At 43.8% G+C, this 23,920-nt stretch overlaps 1 protein-coding gene across 1 annotated transcript in view; it reads left to right on the top strand.

Moving 5' to 3' along the window:
- LOC126474602 (aminopeptidase N-like) overlaps nt 1–23,920 on the top strand; it is a 179,752-nt gene that overhangs the window by 78,268 nt on the left and 77,564 nt on the right. The window contains exons 11-12 of the mRNA XM_050102078.1: nt 9,910–10,172; nt 15,683–15,879. Coding sequence (XP_049958035.1) covers nt 9,910–10,172; nt 15,683–15,879 — 460 coding nt within the window. The remainder of the gene's footprint in view (nt 1–9,909; nt 10,173–15,682; nt 15,880–23,920) is intronic.

Below are 23,920 nucleotides of genomic sequence, written 5' to 3' on the forward strand. Positions count from 1 at the left end.
CTTGAACCTCTGGGCTGCCGGGTAAATATTCAGAACAGTCCCATTTGAACTAGTGCAATAGTTCTAGCGTATGCCAGCCAAACTGTTTTCTGCGTGGGACCTGTACACAGGAGACTGCGTCATCTGTTTTGAATGTCTAGTCTCAGTTTTGTTACTGTCTCACACTGTCAAGGCATAATACGTTCTGCATCTACATAGAAACTCCGTAAGCTACCGTATGGTGCGTGGTGGAGGGTACCTTCTACCGTTAATAGTCATTTCCTTAGGTGTCCGCTATCAGATAGAGCGAGCGAAGAACAACTGTCTATATGTCTCCGTACGAGCTCTAATTTCTCTTATCTGCTCGAAGTGATCCTTACGCGAAATGTACGTTGGCAGCAGTAGGGTCATTCTACAGTCAGCTTCAAATGCAGTTCCCATAATTTCCTCAACAGTTTTCCACGAAAAGAGCGCCGTCTTCCCTCCGGGGATTCCTATTTGACTTCACGCACCATGTCTGTACCAGTTGCATGTTGATTCAGAATACCGGTGACAAATCCAGCATCCCACCTCTGAGTAGCTTTGATGTCTTGTTTTAAGCCGACGTAGTCGAGATTCCAAGCACTCGAGCCGTACCGCAGAATGGGTCGCATTAGTGTTGTACACGCGGTCTACTTTACAGATGAAACAAACTTCCCTAAAATTCTCCCAATAAAACAAAGTCGACTATTCGCCTTCCCTACCACCGTCTCTTTACGTGCTCGATCCATTTCATATTGCTTTGCAGTCTTACGCCTGGATATTTATTCATCGTGACTGTGTCAAACGGCACACTGCTAATGCTGAATTCGAACCTACGATGTCATAAGAAAAACACACTCCGCGAAGTCTGTGGAAAGTTGTTCTACAGGCAGGATATCGTGAAAGATGACTGCACAAGGATGGCAAGTTAATCATCGACATGAATGTTTGTCCTTTCACTCATAAACAAAAGACCCCATTCCCACAACGCCATCAGGCAGCATTCAGTCTCGAGGTGCACCGTATGTTTTGACTCATCGGTAAATGTTGTCAGTAATATCAAATAACGCGGGTATTATGCAAAACTTGATTTTTGCAGAGTGACTTGCAAGTGAACGGCGTCTGGTGCAAAGTTTTGCAGCTGACTTAAACATAAATAAATGTAATGCAGTGCACATAAGTAAACGGAAAGATGCGATATACACTGAAGAGCCAAAGAAACTGGTGCACGTGCCTACCATCGTGTACGGCCCCCGTGAGCACCCAGAAGTGCCGCAACACGACCTGGCATGGACTCGACTAATGTCTGAAGTAGTGCTGGAGGGAACAGACACCACGAATCCTGCAGGTTTGTCCATAATTCTGGACGTATGGGGTGTCGCATTGTCCCGCTGGAATTGCCCAAGTCCATCGGAATGCACAATGGACACACATGGATGCAGGTGATCAGACAGGATGCTTACGTACGTGTCACCTGTCAGAGTCGTATCTAGATGTATCAGGGGTCACATATCACTCCAATTGCACACGCCCCACACCATTACAGAGCCTCCACCAGCTTGAACAGTCCCCTGCTGACTTGCGGGGACTACGGATTCAACAGGTTGTCTCCATACCCGTACACGTCCATCCGCTCGATACAATTTGAAACGACACTCGGCCGGCTAGGCAACATGTTTCTAGTCATCAACAGTCCAATTTCGGCGTTGACTGGCCTAGGTGAGCGTAAAGCTTTGTGTCGTGCAGTCATCAAGGGTGCACGAGTGGGCCTTCGGCTCCTAAAGCCCATATCGGCGATGTTTCGTTGACTGGGTTTGCACGCTGACATTTGTAGATAGCCCAACATTGAAATCTGCAGCAATGTACGGAAGGGTTGCACTTCTGTCACATTGAACAATTCTCTTCAGTCGTTGTTGGTCCCGTTCTTGCAGGATCTTTTTCCGGCCACAGCGCTGTCGGAGATTTGATGTTTTGCCGGATTCCTGACATTCACGGTACACTAATGAAATGGTCGTGCGGGAAAATCCGTACTTCTTCGACACCTCGTAGATACTCTGTCCCATCGCTCGTGCGCCGACTATAACACAACGTTCAAACTCACTTAAATCTTAGTTCAAATGGCTCTGAGCACTATGGGACTTAACATCTGAGGTCATCAGTCCCCTAGAACTTAGAACTACTTAAACCTAAATAGCCTAAAGACGTCACATACATCCATGCCAGAGGCAGGATTCGAACCTGCGACCGTAGCAGTGGCGCGGTTCCGGACTGAAGAGCCTAGAACCGCTCGGTCACAGCGGCCGGCCACTTATATCTTGATTACCTACCTTTGTACAGCAGTAACCGATCTAAAAACTGCGCCAGAGATTTGTTGCGATATACAGGCGTTGCCCACCGCAGCACCGTATTCTGCCTGTTTACATACCTCTGTATTTGAGTACGCATGCCGACACTAGTTTCTTTTGCGCTTCAATGTTACTTGACTATGCCAAAAGTAACGGTTTTCTGATTCAGGTTCAGACTTATTCGAAGAATCCCAATAGGTCGCTTACAAAAGCGTTGTCCGTCCAATTCTTGATCGAGTTGAGACTGTTACCAAGTTATATTAACGGAGGAGATAGAAAATATGTTGTGTCTAGGCAAGACAGCGTAGACACAATGAGAGGAAGCCGAAAGGCACGCGCTTAACTCACGCAGGCTGGCGTGAGGTCTGAAACAGGATACGTAATGAACGCTATAAAGAAAAGTACGTAGCTTCTGGAATACTTAACTTTAATCCACATTTGTAGAACATCGTTCTTGATGAGACATGCTTCATACGATAACTATCAATTGCTATGGCGCCTTGCTAGGTCGTAGCCATTGACTTATCTGAAGGCTATTCTAACTATCTTCTCTGCAAATAAACGAGGCTTCGTCAGTGTTGCATCGCTAGCTAAGTCGTCCGTACAACTAGGGCGAGTGCTAGTAAGTCTCTCGAGACCTGCCGTGTGGTGGCGCTCGGTCTGCGATCACTGGCAGTGGCGACACGCGGGTCCGACATGTACTAATGGACCGCGGCCGATTTAAAGCTACCACCTAGCAAGTGTGGTGTCTGGCGGTGACACCACAAAATATTCAAAGAAAAGCTACATGATTCGTCATGAATTTAAGTAGTCAATGTCGCAGTGTCAAAGAAATTATGACCAACCTGCAATAGCATACATTACAATAAGTATGTTATCCACCACCGAGACCCTTCAAAAATATCGGAGCCACGTTCCAAAACGATTCAAGAAGCGTATACATCTCCCGTAATGACCACGATGCTATAATTAGGTAAATTAGGGCTCATGCAGAAAATGTTTCTCCTCTTCTTTCTGTCTCATCGCCATGAACAATAGAAATAACTTTTTTCCGAGTAGACACTGATACAGCCGTCAATCAGTTAGGTCGTTACTGCTTTCATAGCCATATTCACGCTAAATGCTATGACGTGGAATGTGTCAACAGAACCCTTTCAAAAGTGAATAAATGATGTGTGAGATTGTGATTAATATCCCCAGTTGCTTGTGTGGACGTGTGTGAAGCCCACACATAATTGTAACTGCTCTCTTTTATAAATGGATAATTTTTATGTAAATGATGTATTAGCCCAGGAATTATCTCACAAGACATCAGTGAACGAAAATATGCAAAATACAGGGTGAGCCAAACAGGACTTTAAAGATTTGGAATGCTGTATAAATTTATTGAAATAACTTTCAGCATCTGTAGATGTAACATTTTGTAGAGAACAACCTCATGTTTGATTCACATAGTTCAGGACCGCCAGCATAGTGCACTGTCAAAACATCTGCTTTCACTGGTGCGTAGCGTGCTCGCTGTGCGTTTTGGTTTCATGTAACGAAATTTGCAACAACTGTTCGGCGTAAATTCCGCGCCGAATACCGCAGAAGAACTTTGTTGAGACGGGTTGTTTACTGCAACGTGATAAATCACCAGGTCGTCCGCATATGGGTGAGTATTTCGAACAGGTTCATGGCGACAGGTTATGGCAACAGGTACATTACTGTCTTAACAATGCAGTAACAATTCTTATGTCACTTCTCTGTTGCTCGTTTCTGTCGGCTTTGTTATTAAGGGAGGACGTTGATGAAAAACACACACTATTTCAAAAATGCACCATATCCACAGTTTTGGAGATACGGCAATGAAATTTTGTACCACGCTTTACATGAAAGTAACACATTTACATATAAAATCCTTTAGTTACATATATTCAACTTTTTTAATGAAATTTGAAGTTTTATTTTCAAAAAATAATGTATGTTCCTTTTTCTCAGAAAGTATTGGTTGGTTGTTTGGGGAAGGAGACCAGACAGCCAGGTCATCGGTCTCATCGGATTAGGGAAGGATGGGGAAGGAAGTCGGCCGTGCCCTTTCAAAGGAACCATCCCGGCATTTGCCTGGAGCGATTTAGGGAAATCACGGAAAACATAAATCAGGATGGCCGGACGCGGGATGGAACCGTCGTCCTCCCGAATGCGAGTCCAGTGTGCTTGCCACTGCGCCACCTCGCTCGGTCAGAAAGTATTCAAGAGATTTCTACAAAAATTTCTCTGTTTCATCTCTTTATATGTTGTAAGCATCTCTCATGAGGCTTTTGGAATAGGTCAAATACGAGAATTTTCAAAAATTTTTAATTGTAATTCCACAAGTACAATTTTAAATTCATGCAAAATTCCAAGCACTTTGCCCCATATCTCAGCTTACAATCAGAATTTCTCTATTTCCTCTTGAGACAACGTTTATTAGGTTTACAGAAATGTGTGTACAAAATCTCATAATTCTAACATTCATAGAACCTGAGGAGAAGGTACATAAACTTTAAAAAACAAACTTTTCAGCAAACGCAATTTAAAGTTCAACCTAACTTTTTTCCTTATGTCACTTCTTCAGAAGGCACCACATTTGTGCTCTAGATCGTCTTTCCCTTCAAGGCTTCGCTTCTGTTTTCTTGTTGTCTGTCTTATTTCCTTTACCAGGTCTTCAACTGACTTTTCAGCTGCAGAGACGCGCTGTAAATCTATTTTTCTCAGGATGTCTTGAGTAAAATTTCCTATATTGAAGCCCATTCTTTCTAATACCTTCATTCTCCTGACGTTCCCATCATTAAATACAATAACTGCATCATAAGTTGCAATTGTGACAACTGTAGTAGATGCAAATGTGTTGTCAGGACATCGTTTCCATATGAGTGAATTTAGAGACTCATTTTGATTCTGGGTTTTGCTATGAACACACTTTTTGAGAAGTGCAGGATCGGCCAGAAACCTGTAAGTGGGCTTGACAAGATGCAGGATACAATTTGGAAGCCTCTCCTTGTGAATGTAGGGGTTGTTATCCCTCTGAGCTTGGCGTGGCAGGGAGGCTGCGTCACACTTTTAATTAATTTTCAGGCACTTCAGATGCGATTTCAACATTTAAACTTTGGTAACTTATTGTCCATGAGTTGTACTAACAAATAAAAAATAAATCGAAGCTTGACATTTTTGGTCAATTTCATCAACGTCCCCTCTTAAAGTAGCACTGGTCACTTATCCCATATTCTACAATAACGCAATGTTACGAATAAAAATTACTCCTTTACTAACAAAGGTTTATTTAAAAAGAAAAATTTTAGCTCTGGTTCTATGGCTAATTGATATTTCGGTGTTTTTACTCGGTTATTAGCAAAAAAATTAAAAAAAAACACCTGTTATAACCAAGACCAAACAAATACCAGTTATTTAGAATTAAAATACCGGTATCAGTCTTAAAGCCGTCGGTTTTTCCCATGCCTAGTTTACCCACAGTACTTTTCTAGAAAACCATTATTGCTAGTGCGCCGCTGGCAATGGAAGATTAGTGCTACCATCTGTTGAGAGCTCTCACAAACTTCACGGTACCATATAATTGAACGTCTCAGGGCGAAGAACATACTTGTCATTTTGTGCAATGTAAGTAAATTTTGTTACTCAAATATCCGAAGCTTCTAGGGAGTATATCATTTAGGAATAATAGAATAGATAAATATCTCTTCGTTTACAAGAGATTATTCTACTGTACAAAGTACATTTGTATAATTTGGCCTAAAAATTACTACTGTAGTTTCGAAACTAATTCAGACATGTCGATGGCACGCGTTTACGCTGTGCTTTGGGACACATTCACGCATTATTTTGCATTGCCGACTTAACTGATACCTCAGTCAAAGAAACAACAGCAGTTGGAAAAGCATTCTAAGAAAATGGGGCACAGGACGATAAAAAGTAGAAGCTATTTGAGCTAATGAAACTGAAGTAGAAAGAATTAATTCTGTAAGTGCAAGATTGGTTGGATGATTTGGGGGTAGGGACCAAACAGCGAGGTCGTCGGTCCCGTCCTTTTCAAAGGAACCATCCAGAAATTTGCGTGAATCGGTTTGGGAAAATCTAAATCAGGTTGGTCGGACGCAGATTTGAACCTTCGTCCTCCCGAATGCGAGTCCAGTGCACCACCTCGTAAGAAAAAAGTGTTAAAATGTGTGTGAAATCTTATGGGACTTAACTGCTAAGGTCATCAGTCCCTAAGCTTACCCAGTATTTAACCTAAATTATCCTAAGGACATACACACCACCCATGCCCGAGGGAGGACTCGAACCTCCGCCGGGACCAGCCGCACAGTCCATGACTGCAGCGCCCTAGACCGCTCGGCTAATCACGCGCGGCCACCTCGTAAGAGGAAGGACTGATAAGGACAAATAATTGCTAAAAACAAGAGTGAGAAAAAGTGTGTACGGGCCTAGTTCTGTTATCATTAGTGTTCTGCCCAAAGGCAGGTTTTGATATGGTAACTCTCCATGCTCTCCTGTCTTCTGCGTAATTGCCGCTTCCCTTAACGTAGTCTATCCTCTTGTACACTATGCGATCAATAGTATCCGGACACCTCCAAAACATACGTTATTCATATTAGGTGCATTGTGCTGCCACCTACTGCCAGGTACTCCATATCAGGACCTCAGTAGTCATTACACATCTTGAGAGAGCAGAATGGGGCGCTCCGAGAAACTCAAAGACTTCGAACATGGGCAGGTGATTGGGTGTCACTTGTGTCATACGTCTGTACGCGAGATTTACACACTCCTAAACATCTTTAATTCCATTGTTTCCGATATGATAGTGTAGTGGAAACGTGAAGGGACACGTACAGCACAAAAGCGTACAGGCCGACCTCGTCTGTTGACTGACAGAGACCGCCGATTGTTGAAAAGGGTCGTAATGTGTAATAGGCAGACATCTATCCAGACCATCACACAGGAACTCCAGACTGCATTAGGATCCACTGCAAGTACTACGACAGTTAGGCGGGAGGAGAGAAAACTTGGATTTCATGGTCAAGCGGCTGCTCATTAGCCACACATCACGCCGGTAAATGCCAAAGGGCGTCTCGCTTGGCGTAAGGAGCTAAACATTGGACGATTGAACAGTGGGAAAACGTTCTGTGGAGTGACAAGTCACGTTACACAATGTGGCGATCCGATGTCAGGGTGTTGGTATGGCGAATGCCCGGTGAATGTCATTTGGTAGTGTATGTAGTGCCGACAGTAAAAGTCTGAGGCGGTTGTTTTCCATGGAGGGGGCGTGCTCCCCTTGTTGGCTCAAATGGCTCTGAGCTCTATGGGACTTAACATCTAAGGTCATCAGTCCCCTAGAACTTAGAACTACTTAAACGTAACTAACCTAAGTACATCACACATTCATGCCCGAGGCAGAATTCGAACCCGCGACCGTAGCAGTCGCGCGCACCCCTTGTTGGTTTGCGTGGCACTGTCACAGCACATGCCTACATTAATGTTTTAAGCACCTTCTTGCTTCCCACTGTTGAAGAGGAATTCGGAGATGCCGATTGCATCTTTCAACACGATCGAGCACCTGTTCATAAGGCACGGCCTGTGGCGGAGTGGTTACAATAACGTCCCTGTAATGGGCTGGCCTGCACAGAGTCCTGGCCTGAATCCTATAGAACACCTTTGAAACACCGACATCGTGCCAGGTCTCACCGACCGACATCGATACCTCTTCTCAGTGCAGCACTCCGTGAAGAATGGTCTGCCATTCCCCTGGAAACCATCCAACACCTGATTGAACGTATGCCTTCGAGAGCGGAAGCTGTGATCAATGCTAAGGGTGGACCAACACGATATTGAATTCCGGCATTACCGATGGAGGGCGCCATGAACTTGTAAGTAATTGTCAGCCAGGTGTCTGGATACATTGGACAACATAATGTATCTCCTCCTTCCTCTCATCTCACGTGTCAATGAATGCATCGTCCAGTTCTTCTTCCTTGCTCTTATAACTTGCAGCAGTCTAGTGGAATGGATGGAAATTGCTTTTGTATTTCCTGCCTGAAACGGTACAACCAAACAAAACGAAATCAAGAATGGGCTGAGTGCTTTAGGTATAAGAGATTGGCTCACGACGATTATATCACGTGTAACACGTTATTTTTTGTGTGGGTAAGTCGCAACTTGGAGATTGATAATGGGTAGGCCTTTAATTATCATTCAGATTATTATGTAGGCCGTATTATGCTAACAGGTCTAACAGGTGGAAGTCTGCCAAAAAATTTGTCTACTGACACTAAAATTGTTGTGTTTCGCCATACTCTGAGGTGACAACAGCCATGCGATAGCTCCTAATATAGAGTCGGTCCTCCTTTTGCATGACGTAGTGCAGCAACTCGACGTATTATGGGCTCAACAAGTAGCTGAAAGTCTCCTCCAGAAATACTGAGCCATTATGCCTCTAAAGATGTCCGTAATTGGAAAGGTGTTGCCGGTACAATGATATCTGCACGAACCGGCTTCTCCATTATGTCCCACAAATGTTCGATGGAATTAATGTCGGACGACCAGGATAGCCAAATCATTCTCTCGATTTGTCCAGAATGTTCTTCAAATCAGTGGTGAACAAATGTGGCTTGGTGACATGGCGCATTTTCATCCATAAAAAGTCCATCGTTGTTTGGGAAAGGAAGTACACAGATAGCTGAAAATAGTCTCCAGGTAGCCGAAAATAGCCATTTCCAGTCAATGTTTGGTTCACTTTGATCACAGGACCCAGTTCATTTCATGTAAACACAACCCACACCATTATGGAGCCGTGATTTGTTGAAAACCTGGGTGCATGGCTTCGTGGAGTCTGTAACACACTTGTATCCTACCATCAGCTCTTACGAACTCAAATCTGGGCTCATCTGACCAAGCTACGGTTTCCCTGTCGTACCGGGTCCAACCAATATGCTCACGAACCCAGGAGAGGCGCAGCAGGCGATGTCGTGCTGATAGCAAGGCCACTCGCGTCTGTTTTCTGACACAATAGTCCAATACCGCCATATATCGCCGCACTGTTCCAACGGATAAGTTCGTCGTACGTTCCACATTGATTTCTGCGGCTATTTCACGTAGTGTTACTTGTCTGTTAGCACTGAGAACTCTGCTCAAACGCCGCTGCTCCCGGTCGTTAAGCGAAGATCATTGGCCGGTGCATTGTCCACAGTGAAAGGTAACCCCAGAAATTTGGTATTCTCTGCACACTCTTGTCACAATGGATCTCGGAATACTGAATTCCCTAACGATTTCCGAAATGTGATGTCTCATGTGTCTAGCTCCAGCCACCATTCGGCGTTCAAGTCTGTTAATTCCGGTCGTGCGGCCATAAACACGTTGGAAACCTTTTGGCATCAGTCACCTGAGTAGTACAAATGACGGCTCCGCCAACGAACGCGATACTACTGCCATCTGTATATGTGCATATCGCTATGCCATGACTTTTGTCACCTCAGTGTATAGTGGTTGCTGAAGCCGATCATGGGAGGTAATACGCGCGCAATGTTGTACGCAGGGTTTTACCGAGTGCAGTACGACACAGGCAACTGGGCTCTGCTGGTGCAGCAGCTCCTGAGCGACCACGAGGTGATCCCGCCCGTCAACCGCGCTCTGCTGCTGGACGATGCGAGGGCGCTGGTGCAGTCCGACCTGCTGCCCCTCGACACGCTTCTCAACCTGACATCCTACCTAGCGCAGGAGCTGGACTACATACCTTGGCTCGAAGCCAAAAGCACGCTCAGCTATCTGTCGTCGATTATAGATGCGGACGAATTCGACGTAAGTATGCTTTAAACGTACTGTGTTTCTCATGTGTCGAATATAGCTATAGTGCCTGGCGTCGCCCAGTATGTTTAATACCTGCTACAAAGTGATCCACCCTGTGCCATGTTGGTACTCATAGCGAATACAAGCCGCATGGGAAACTGCAATCGCTTTGAATCGAAGGCCATATTTAAACCACTGGGTGTTAATGGAATGCAGCGGATGAATACGTCTTCGCCTGTATGAAAAGATGATTAGTTGCGCCACGTCTTATTACAGTTTGCGATCTATCTCATTGTGTTTTGGGAGAAAAGCTTACGTCACAGTTCTGTAAATCTCGGATTTTGCTCGATCTTTTGATCAGCCCCCGATCTAGTGACTTTTGTTGGTACTGTATCCACGACCTTCCTTAGCGTTTCTATAGTGCTGTGGATTTCAACATTAAAAATAAGTGTGAAACACGAACTAAAATATCTTCTTGGGTATCATTTGTAACAACAGCAAATAATCCATTAATAAGAGTTTGCGATCATGTTTCTGTCAAATTCTCGAGCTTTCGCTCGTCGTGCGATCTAGTGACGTCTGGTTCAACTATCTCGAAGGCGGGTATTGCCGCTGTAATTTATTCTCGTGACACGAATTATATGCAGTATACCACGATATATTTCGTTTGTTAGTAATTTAACTTTTCCTTAATTTCCTTCATTGTTTTATTTGAATGTAGGAATTTGAAGCAAATCGACCAAGAACTTTGAAGTAAATCGGTCAGATACTTTTCGAGATGTTTGATAACAACACCCATTTAGTTGACATATTACAGACGTCGGACATCGTAGGCTGGGCAGACTGCTAAAACAGGACAGGCGGTGGTGAACTGTGGTGGAACAAACTAACATCAGACTTTAATGCTTCACGGAGTACAAGTGTGGCTGATCACAGAGTGCACCGAACACTCCTAACATTGGACCTCCGCAGCCGATGATCCATGCGTAAGCCAATTTTAACATCGTGACATCTACAACTGAAATGAGCACGCGACTACCGGCACTGGACGTTGGTGCAGTGGCAGTGCGCTGCACGGCCTGGTGAATCCTGATACCTTCTTCATCATGCCAGTGGGAAGGCGCGAATCCGTCGTCTTCCAGGGGAACACTTCCTTTGACACCTGTACTGCGGGACGGAGACGAGCTGGCGGCGGCTTCATTATGCTCCGGGTATCATTCACGTACTCTTCCATGGGTCCAGTGGAGCTCGTGCAAGGCATCATGATGGGCCAAGAAGAATTGTACACTGGTTGCAGACCACGTACACCCCTTTCTCAACAAGGGAGAATCGATAGAGGTACTCAAGGTACCCTCCGCCACACACCGTCAGGTGGCTTTCGGAGTATGGACGTAGATGTAGATGTAGAAGATATTATGCCATGTCACAAGGCCAAGAATGTGATGGTGTGGTTCAAAGAACACAGTGGCGAGTTCGAGTTCATGAGCTGCCCCACAACTTGCCAGATCTGAAACCGATCGAACACATCCGGGATGTGATTGAAAGTGGCATCAGAGCTCATTACCCCCTCTCCGGAATTTATGGGAATTAAGTGACTTGTGTTTGCAGGTGCAGTGCCAACTTCCTCCAGTGACCTACCAAGGCCTCATTGCTTCCACGTCACAAATGCGTCGCCGCTGTTATCTTTGCCAAAGGTGGACGTACCGGCTATTAGGCACGTGGTCATAATTTTCTGGCCGATCAGTGTATATTACACACATGTATGTTTCAAATCACATTACGAAATACCATGTAGACAGTTACCTTCTTGTCTTGGAGGTAATGTGTGCAAAATTTCATCAAGATCGGAATAAAACTGTAGATTTCTATGGATTACAAATAAACAAACGGACATTTTCTTTAAACAGATATATATAAGATCAATTATATCTATGATAAGACTAGCTAATGACACCGTTATCCTCAGTGGGGGCAAATAAGATTCACAGGATCTGTTGAATGGAATGATTACAGAACATGGACAGAGAGTAAACCGGAGAAAGTCGAAAACAATGAGAATAGCGAGAAATGTAACACCATAATTGGTGATAACGAAACAGACGAAGTTAAGGAATTCTGCTATGTAGAGAGCAAAATAGCTCACGACGGACGAAGCAAGGCAGATATAAAAAGCAGACCAGCAAGGGCAAAGAGGGCATTGCTGGCTGGCCAAGAGAACTCTACTGGTGTCAAGCAATGACCTTAATTTGAAGAAGAAATTTCTGAGAATGCACATTTGCAATACAACATTGTCTGGTAGTGAATCACAGACTATGTGAAGACCAGAACAGAAAAGAACCTAAGAATTTGAGATGTGCCACAGAAGAACGCTGAAAATTAGGTGGTCTGATAAGGTAAGACATGAGGAGGCTCTCCACAGAATTAGCGAAGAAAGAAACGTATGGAAAACACAGACAAGAAGAAGGGTCAGGATGACAGGACAAATGTTAAGGCACCAAGGAATGACCTCCATGGTACTAGAGCAAGCTGTAGAGGGTAAAAACTGTAGAGGAAGACACAGACTGGAATACATACATCAAGTAGTTGAAAACATATGTGCTACTTTAACATGAAGAGGTTGACACGGGAGAAGAATTCGTGGCGGACCGCATCAGACCATTCAGAAGATTGATGACGGAAAAAATTCTTAAATCACTTAATAAAGGCAAGGCCTCCGGTCCAGATTGTATTCAAGTCAGATTCCTTTCAGAGTATGCTGAATTACAGGCCCAAATCAATAACGTCGACTTGCAGTAGGGTCTTGGAACATATATGAGTACTGTGTTTTCCAGAAGTTCTTTCGACACTATTCCTCACTAGCGTCTTCTAACCAAATTGCATGCCTATGGAATATCGCCTCAGTTGTGCGACTGGATTCGTGATTTTCTGTTAAGGTCACAGTCCGTAGTAACAGACGGAAAGTCATCGAGTAAAACAGAAGTAATATCCGGCGTTCCCCAAGGAAGTGTTATAGGCCCTCTATTGTTCCTGATCTATATTAACGACATAGGAGACAATCTGAGTAGCCGTCTTAGATTGTTTGCAGATGATGCTGTCATTTACCGTCTTGTAAAGTCATCAGATGACCATAACGAATTGCAAAATGGTTTAGATAAGCTATCTGTATCGTGCAAAAAGCGGTAATTGACCCTGAATAAAGAAAAGTGTGAAGTTATTTACATGAGTACTAAAAGAAATCCGCTAAATTTCGATTACGCGATAAGTCACACAAACCTGAAGGCTGTACATTCAACTAAATACTTAGGGATTACAATTATAAGTAACGTGAATTGGAACGATCACATAGATAATGTTGTGGGTAGAGCAAACCAAAGGCTGCGACTCATTGGCAGAACGCTTGAAAGGTGCAACAGGTCAACTAAAGAGATTGGTTACACTGCGCTTGTCCGCCCTATTCTGGAGTATTTCGGTGCGGTGTCGGGTCCGCATCAGGTGGGACTGACGGATGAAATCGAAAAAGTTCAAAGAAGGGTAGCTCGTTCTGTATCATTGCGAAACAGGGGAGATAGTGCTACTGGCATGATACGTGAACTGGAATGGCAGTCATTAAAACAAAGGCGTTTTTCGTCGCGACGGGATCTTCTTATGAAATTTCAATCACCAATTTTCTCCTCCGATTGCGAAAACATTCTGTTTGCACCCACCTACATAGGGAGAAATGATCATCACGATGAAATAAGAGAAATCAGGGCTCGTACAGAAAAATTTAAGTACTCGCTTTTCCCGCGCGCCTTTCGAGAATGGAACGGTAGAGAGAGAGCATGAAGGTGGTTCATTGAACCCTCTGGCAGGCACTTTATTGTGAATAGCAGAGTAATCACGTAGATGTAGATGTATCCCGTCCTTGCTCGCATATACACATGTCACACATATTTAACATACTTCACACATACCTGTACGCATATTTCACCTGTACACCTCTAGTGAATTTGGCCCTGCAGTTAGTTCTCATAGTGCTTAACGTTTATGACGTCATATGTCCTAAGTTATGTGACGCACATTGATATGATTTTAAGGTACATTCATTGGCATATGTGGATGCTGCCTGCGTAACATGTTGCAAACAGGATCGTCAGCAAAGAAGTAATAAATTTAAAGGTCATGCATTACGTGGAAATTTCTCGCGCATCTCAGCGTTTAATGACGTCATATTCCTTAGCAAATGATATAATTTTGTAGCGACATTTAGCTGTTTATGTTGATACTTTCTGCGAAATGTGTTGCTAATAGAGTTAGTAGCAAAGAAGTCATAAATTTAGTCGTCATACACGGTGTGGCAGTTTTTCAAGCGATTCTGCGTTTATGATACCATATCTTTTGAAGTAAGTGTCGTACAATGATATAATTTTGCAGGTATATTCAATCGTAAATTTAAATACTGTCTGCCAGTTAGTGGCAAAGAATAAATTAAAACATCATGCCTTACTGCGACAATTTCACTGCATGAACAGCGACTATATTTAAGCGATAAACTTTTTACTTTTCGTCATTTTGTGGGGAATGTCAATGAGAAAAATTTCCATTAGGGTTTGAAATTATGTGTAAAATCATTAAGAACTCTCATTCTCAAATACCGGATGAATAAAGTTGGGAAATCGCGCGTGGTGGTATACACTTCTTTTTCATCCCCAACCCTTTGATAGGTAGCTGGAGCAAGCGATGTGTGTGCTAAGTTCGGCTGAAATCGGTCCAGTGGTGTAGGAGAAGGTAGGGAACATATACGCACACATCATTTTTATAACCTGTTGAGTCTTGTCTGTGACTTTCATCTGCTTAGCTTTGTAATTGCCACACGTATTCTTCATTTCCATTAGTAGCTTGATCATAATCACAGGGATTAAGCTAGAGTTCAAGGGTACTTACGCCTGCATGTATGAGAGGACGCTGATGTCTGGGTCACGATCAGAAGAGGAAGCTATTAGGAGGGGGGGGGGGGGGGAGAGAGGGGGTTAGCCCTTTTTAGTCAGAGCAGACAGCACAAGCGGTGGGTGTTAGAACTTGTACCTTCAGCGAAAGAATGCATCAACCCATCCCTCCGAAACTTGTTGGATTGTTTGAGACGCATTCGAGTAAATGGAAATTGAGCCTGTGAGGCCCTCCATGACTCCCTTACAGCGCTGGTCTGGGACGCCATTGAGCAGATATACACGCCTTGGACCTAACCATGATCGACCTGCATCCAATGTGGGCAGCTCTTAAAGTATCATGAATCAATATGGCTCCCTTTCACATTCGCTTTCTGGCAGAGTCCTTGCGACGACGGCTCCATTTCACATTCGCTTTCTCGCAGAGTCCTTGCGACGACATGTTGCCCCTGTCGTCAGGACGAAAGCGAATACTAAAGGATAGATATCTCTAGTTCAGTTGCTCCTCGGAGCCCACTATCAGGATACTGTACAGTATCTCGTTGTGTTGCCTTGCAAGAGGTTGCTCTTCCTGATGGTAAAATTCTCTTTTCGCAGACTTTGGTGCAGGAGCTGGTCGCAAGCGTGACGAACACGTTGGGCTACGTGGCACAGCCTAGTGATTCTCACGTCACGCGCGTCCTTCGCGGCATCGTATCATTGCTTGCCTGCACTGCAAACCAGCCTGCGTGTACCGAGGCAGCCTACAGCCAGTTCCAGCGCTACATGGGCAATCCGAATGACCCAGCCAACTGGTGAGTCTACAGTCTTTATCCACGCAGCGTACAACACCGACGAGTGGCATCAGTACGACCACACGTGACGTGCATCTTCTGCACTGTGTTGATCGTGCTGTATGGTACGAGTCTTGGACTGGCGAGGCATATATACGTTGTTCGCCACTAAAATTGCGAAACCATGGGGGCAGACTGCAACCAAACAGCAAATTGGCGAGAAGTGTGCTGCATGCTTGGATATGCAGATGATTAACATTTCAGTGCAGCTATACAAAATGGGTTCGAGTAACTGATTAGGAGAAATTACGCTCCTGGTTTTCTCATTCAGAATCCGCGTTTTAACGTTGTTTGTTAATGAGAAGATCGTTTTATGCCACTTGTAAGAAGAAGAAACCTGTATCAATACATGTCAAAGAAATATGTTTCAAATGGCTCTAAGCACTATGGGACTTAACAACTGAGGTCATCAGTCCCCTACACTTAGAACTACATAAACCTAACTAACCTAAGGAGATCACACGCATGTCAGAAATACTTGAAGTATATTAAATGTATTTGCAGTTGCGAATACGGACTACCATGAGTTGCAGAATGGAATGGCGACAATGAAAATTTGTGCCAGGCCGGGAATCGAACCTGGATTTCCCGCTTATCACGAGCTGTCACCTTACCATCTTGCTATTCGAGCATAAGTCACGGCCAGACCCAAACTTCCATATGTCGTGGACCATGTTCCTAAAACCTGTACTCGTACATCCATTATGTATACTCACGTCCAGGCGAGACATTCTACTTAAAAGTGCTCCCCCAGTGTCGACGGATAAATACAATATTGCAACGCCTGTGTTATTCTGACACGCATACATCTCAGAAAGAACACTGCATCGTAATTCAGAATAATGCAGGCACTGCAATACCGTACAAGTCAGAAATCGGCTGAGGCCTACCATATCTGCTGTTTATAGTTTCGCTATATTTTTGCTCGCGTTCGTCGAGATCTCAGCAGTTTGAAATCTATGGGTTCAGGATCTGAATAGCGCCTGAGAGGTCAAACATATTGTTTGTTCAGACGAGCAGGATCTTACAGCATGTCACATACCTCGAGTCAAGAAATGGGCTTGTTTGCAACAGGACAAGTCTCCTCATGGATAGGACTATGACGTCTAGAGCGTCAGCATGACGACCATTAGCGCAGCTGCCACTGACGTGGTAGGAGAGAGATGAGTGCCAACATTAGCGCTAATTGTAAAACGTAGAGTTTCACGACCGGAAAAGTCACGGTTAATAAAATATTCGGGGCTATATCGCCGTGGTCGAATGGATTTCACATTATAAACCAACCTTTTGTCCCCGTCTGCGGAGGACAATTTCGAGGGGAATCATTGCTGCTTTGAGTCTGCGATTCACACCCTGGCTCACTACTGACTACACTATAATGGAGCACCAACAGCTTTCGCAGTGTCTTGTTGACAACTTGTGTCCATGACTTGGTGGGGTCTGTGCCATACCCAAACCCTATGAGCAGGTGCTACCAATCTGGACTCATCTGGCCAGCCACGGTTTCCCAGTCGTCTACGGTCTAATCGATATGGTCATGAGCCCAAGAGAGGCACTGCAGGCGACATCGTGCTGTTAAAAAAGGCACTCCGTCAGTCGTCCATTGCCATAGCCCATAAACGCCAAATTTCGCTGCACTGTCCTGACGGATACGTTCATCGCACGTCCCGCATTGATGTCTGCGGTTATTTCACGCAGCGTTGCGTGTCTGTTAGCACTGACAACTCTACTCAAACGCTCCTGCTCCCGGCCGTTAAGTGAAGGCCGTCGGCCACTGCGTTGTCCATGGTGAGAGGTAATGCTTGAAATGTAGTATTCTTTGGACACTCCTGACGCTGTGGATCGCGGAATACGAAATTCCCTAACGATTTCCGAAACTTAATGTCCCATGAGTCTAGCTCCAAATCCATCCCGCCTTCAGAGTCTGTTAATTCCCATCGTGCGGCCATAACCACGTCGGAAACCTTCTCACGTGAATCACCTGAGTACAAATGACTGCTCCGCCAATGCGCTGCCCTTTTATACGTTGTGTGCGCGCTGCTACCTTCATCTGTATATGTGCATATCGCTGTCCGACGATGTTTGTCACCTCAGTGTATGGCGGGCAGTGTGGTTGGTGTGACATCACAAGCTCGTTGGGGGGGGGGGGGGCTGTATTTCTCGTGGGCCCCGATTCAAAGTATGTGACGTCACGCCATTTCGCGGGAGCATGCGTAAACAGAATTTTGCTGCAGTCAGTAGCGAGCCAGGGTATGATTCGGACACGCAAGGAAACTACGATCCCCATTGAAAATGTCCTCCGCAGAAAGGAACGAAACGTTGAGTTGTAATATGACATCCATTCGATCACAGCGCAATAGCCCAGAATATTTTATTAATTACAATTATTAAATCCAACAGTGGTGCGCCCAATGATATTACCAGATACAGAAATCACACAACGTCGTCTTTATGGACGACTGCCTGTTTTACACACACCATCACGAGGGATGTATACCAGACTGGAGGCTCTGAAGAAAACAGACGTTGCCAGATTGCATTTTCCATTGGCATATAACCCCAGCAACTGGCGTGATGGTTTTGGATGCCATTGGGTGCATAACACATTGCCGGCAATTTGGACAGGAGCCTTTACATTTCTTACGTTACATCTCTGGCTGTCATCCATTTTTGAGACCTGTGTGACGTTACCATTCAACAAGATAAGGCAAGAGCGCATGTTGCCCTTGCTTTGCTGACTTACCTCGACAGAGGGGGTGTTCGACTGTTGAAAACTTCTTGTCATGGGTTACCGAGGCTCTGCCACACCACAACTTTGAATCGGGGCTACGAGAAATACAGGCCCCCCAACGAGCTTGTGATGTCACCACAACTCGTCAGGCACAATGACTGATGTCCTCTGAGAGTTGAAGTAGCATCAAATGACATTCCCGTATCTGTCACCCAAGCTCAGTGCGACTAGGTGCCCATTTGTATTAGAGACATTGTTGCTGGCACTCACAAATAGAATCACGTGTTCTTTCCACTACGATGCATATGCAAAATAATTAACATTTCCTGATTTGCCATCCTTCCTGGTGTTGCGGTTTTAAGGGCCAGCAGTGTATGAGGGGATTTGCACATTTCATTTGCTGCTGTCAGCGCCGTTATCATTTATTGGTCCATTTTAATCCCTTAGATGTACATGGACCTGCTGAAAAGTATTGTCTCGAATTTTTATGTGAAACCTCTTCAAACTTTTCAAATAAAACAAACTTTATTAACAAGAAGTTAATTCCAGTACCTGCAATATAATATTCATTTGCTTGTAGCTCGATATTTCTGCTCAACAAGCTCGCCTGTTTCGGCTTAAATCTTCAAGTGCACGTATGGGCTTTGGTAATTATGAATCTTATTTGCAACATACTTATGATCAAGGACGCATTTTCGTAGATTACAGTTCTTCTTGCGTAGACGATCATATGGCATCCAAGGGGCCCGTCGTGAGCTGCTCCTTACGAAATAATATTATTACAATCACGTAGCTGTTATAATACGAAATTCTTCGTGATAATAATTGTTTGACACCTATTTGACAGTTGGGATCCTTAGATGCTATATGTTTGCAGATTTATTTATTTATTTTTTTCCTTTGGATGTCAATGATGGTGTATTTGTTGCATATATTTTATACGGTTAAAATGTCTTTGTATATTTGTTATCTGTGATTTCATATGTTTATCCTTTTTCGTAGTCGAAAATTTCAATAAAATTTTCTAAGTAGAACTTGTGTTTCAGGTAAGTTTGTTCACCGAGTAAATCGTTGGAAAATGTTTCGCTTGATTGTATATCTTTAGTTCTTCTGTGGACTTGAAAATGGCACTGTAAGCCAAAACAGACAAGCTTTTTGTGCAGAAATATCTAGATACAAACAAATATTACATTGCAGCTACTGGAATTGACTTCTTGTAAACTATATTTCGATTTAGTTCATGCTTCAGTCCCAACTGACAAAAAACGTGATTAACATTCTACATCTTTATTCTTCACCTCTATATAGTTATTTCTCCATATAGTCACTATGGTGACAAACACATTTTTCCCAACGAGTGATCAGTTTGTTGATAGCGTCACCACAGAATATTTGACTTCGTTGAAGTAGCCACAACACCAACTCTGCTTGTGACGCTTCATCGACATCAAAGTGAAGTCCTCGGAGGTGTTCTTTAACTTTTGTAAACATGTGGAAATCGGATGGGTCCAAGTCTGTACTGTGTACAGAATGACCAATGACAGTGAACACAAGGCGTGGGATTGTTACAGGTGTCGCAGCGCTCGTGTCTGCTTTGGAATTGTTATGTTGAAGGAGATGGTGCTCCACGTGTGGACAAACTCTTCGCATTCATGCTTTCAGTTTTCTGAGGGTTTCTCACGCACTGACAGAGTTACGTTGGGCACCACAATATTACATGCCCTCTAGCGGCGAGGGTTGCAACTTGCATCAGCGAAGCAGGAAAGTTGACCGAGTAATAGGAATGAGTTGCAATACCTCAACCGATAGTAAGGACAGAATAAAAAATTCAGAGTCCTTACTTTTCAGGACGCCCCAGTAGTACTGGTCAAATACGGAAGAGACAGAGAAACAGAGGGATAAAACACAGGCAATAACAATTTAAGTTTACAAATTATCATTACAACCAACGAGTAATAAACAGCACAGTTAATACAGTAATGGTTTGAACTCCAGTCTCTTATAATTGTTCAATAAGATTTTTACTGAACAAAATCAATGTTCCATTAGGTATGATTTAGCCTTGTTTATCAGGGTAGTTTTATTTCACTGTTGTTTCAAATGAATATTCGGGTTATTGAATGCTTTGGCTCTTTTGTGTGGAACATATTTCTAATACAATACTGTTTTAGACTGAGACATGTGGATATTGCAGGTGCTTTTCGTGTTACGACTGTTGATGATTTATTTTGTCATAGTTCCCCAGCTCTGATTTGAAAACAGCACGGACCCCAAACATACAGGCTGGGCACACTCATTTTCAGCTGAAATGAAATACAGATACATTCTTCACGGTACAAACAGTTCTGACAGCTTTACCTGCATTCAAAATAAATTTTTGTTTTTGTTGGCCATGTGTTTCCTCATAATATTAATACATACCGAAGAAAAAATGGAAATATGCGTCATATGTCACATCAAAAACAAAACACATTACCATGCCTAATACAGTGTAAGAAAGTCGTTGGCATTCAAAACAGTTTTCAGTCGTTTCTTGTACGTACGAGGGCAGTTCAATAAGTAATGCAACACATTTTTTTTCTCGGCCAATTTTGGTTGAAAAAACCGGAAATTTCTTGTGCAATATTTTCAAACATTCCCGCTTCGTCTCGTATAGTTTCATTGACTTCCGACAGGTGGCAGCGCTGTACGGAGCTGTTAAAATGGCGTCTGTAACGGATGTTCGTTGCAAACAACGGGCAGTGATCGAGTTTCTTTTGGCGGAAAACCAGGGCATCTCAGATATTCATAGGCGCTTGCAGAATGTCTACGGTGATCTGGCAGTGGACAAAAGCACGGTGAGTCGTTGGGCAAAGCGTGTGTCATCATCGCCGCAAGGTCAAGCAAGACTGTCTATTCTCCGCGTGCGGGCCGGCCGTGCACAGCTGTGACTCCTGCAATGGCGGAGCGTGCAAACACACTCGTTCGAGATGATCGACGGATCACCATCAAACAACTCAGTGCTCAACTTGACATCTCTGTTGGTAGTGCTGTCACAATTGTTCACCAGCTGGGATATTCAAAGGTTTGTTCCCGCTGGGTCCCTCGTCGTCTAACCGAACACCATAAAGAGCAAAGGAGAACCATCTGTGCGGAATTGCTTGCTCGTCATGTGGCTGAGGGTGACAATTTCTTGTCAAAGATTGTTACAGGCGATGAAACATGGGTTCATCACTTCGAACCTGAAACAAAACGGCAATCAATGGAGTGGCGCCACACCCACTCCCCTACCAAGAAAAAGTTTAAAGCCATACCCTCAGCCGGTAAAGTCATGGTTACAGTCTTCTGTGATGCTGAAGGGGTTATTCTGTTCGATGTCCTTCCCCATGGTCAAACGATCAACTCTGAAGTGTATTGTGCTACTCTTCAGAAATTGAAGAAACGACTTCAGCGTGTTCGTAGGCACAAAAATCTGAACGAACTTCTCCTTCTTCATGACAACGCAAGACCTCACACAAGTCTTCGCACCCGAGAGGAGCTCACAAAACTTCAGTGGACTGTTCTTCCTCATGGACCATACAGCCCCGATCTCGCACCGTCGGATTTCCATATGTTTGGCCCAATGAAGGACGCAATCCGTGGGAGGCACTACGCGGATGATGAAGAAGTTATTGATGCAGTACGACGTTGGCTCCGACATCGACCAGTGGCATGGTACCGTGCAGGCATACAGGCCCTCATTTCAAGGTGGCGTAAGGCCGTAGCATAGAATGGAGATTACGTTGAAAAATAGTGTTGTGTAGCTAAAAGATTGGGGAATAACCTGGTGTATTTCAATGCTGAATAAAACAACCCCTGTTTCAGAAAAAAAATGTGTTGCATTACTTATTGAACTGCCCTCGTATTTCAATGGAAGCGTATACCATTCTTCCTGCAAAATAGTGGCAAGTTCAAATAATGTTGATGGAGGTGGGAAGTCTCCAGAGTAGACCAGAAAGGCCCAATAATATCTAAATCTGGTGACTGTGGTGGCCACAGTAGATATGACAGTTCATCCTCGTGCTCACAAAACCAATCCTAAACGATGCGAACTGTGTTAACAGGGGCCCTGTTGTCTTGGAACACAGTGTCACCATTGGGGAACACACATTGTACCATAGTATGGACTTGATCAGCCAGAATGATTACATAATCCTTGGGTGTAATGCTAACTTGCAGAGTAATCATGGGGCCCATGGAATACAACGACATGGCTGCCCATGTCATCACCGAACCTTTGCCATATTTTATTCTTGGGATGTAAACTCGGCCACAGGTTGGAAACAGCGTGCAACAAAACTCATCCCAGCAAATGACACTTTCCACTGCTCCATAGCCCACGCTTCATAATTTCGGCACCACATTTTCCTGTTACAGGCATTTGCGTTACTGATGACCGATTTTGGAATTCCAGGTCACCCTCCAGTTCCCGGCTTATGGAGCTACCTTCGTGTTGTTTTGGTGCTGGCAGGATTCGCGAGTATATCATTCATTTCTCCAGTGACTCGTGCAACTATCGTCCTCTTATTTTTCTCATAATCCTCTTCAATAACTGTTCGTCACGATCACTCGACATACACTTTCGTCAACATTGTGACTGAATGGATGATATTTTCTGCTTTCTAAGTACGTGGTATAAATCTCCAACAAAGTGCCTCATGAAACAACAAACATTTCGGCCACCTTGGTTAGGGAAGCACGCACGATACGAGCACCAACAGTTTGCCCACTTTCGAATTCGTCTAGCTCCGACATAAAGCATTCACAACCAGGGCCGGATCTAGGAGTTTTATGAAGGGGGGGCAAGCTTCAATTAGCCTCCCCTTCTTTCACTCCCACTCATAAAAATCAAAAATTTTTGAGAGTAATTTGGGTAATACATTTCGAAATAAATGTTACTATCTGGCAACATTAACTTATTTTATTATATGAATTAACGTCAAAGAAAACTAACATAAACAATTTTAAAATATACAAGAATTTACCATATATCTCACACAATAATCAATTTAAAACTTCGCTTTCCGAGCTTCTTTGGCTGCAAAAACATTTATGATATCATCATAGTTTACACAAGCAGCTTGTTTGTGCTCTATGTAGGTTATACTGAGAGTTGTTAATCTTTATTGAGCAGTCACGCTCCTCAAATGATTTTTAATTAGTTTCAGCTTGCTGAAACTCCTTTCTCCAGAGAAACAGAAACTGGTATGGTAACGAATATTTTTAAGGTTGTAGTAATGTTGAGATACCCTT

This window comes from Schistocerca serialis, chromosome 4, assembly GCF_023864345.2.
Source record: "Schistocerca serialis cubense isolate TAMUIC-IGC-003099 chromosome 4, iqSchSeri2.2, whole genome shotgun sequence".
Taxonomy (NCBI): domain Eukaryota; kingdom Metazoa; phylum Arthropoda; class Insecta; order Orthoptera; family Acrididae; genus Schistocerca; species Schistocerca serialis.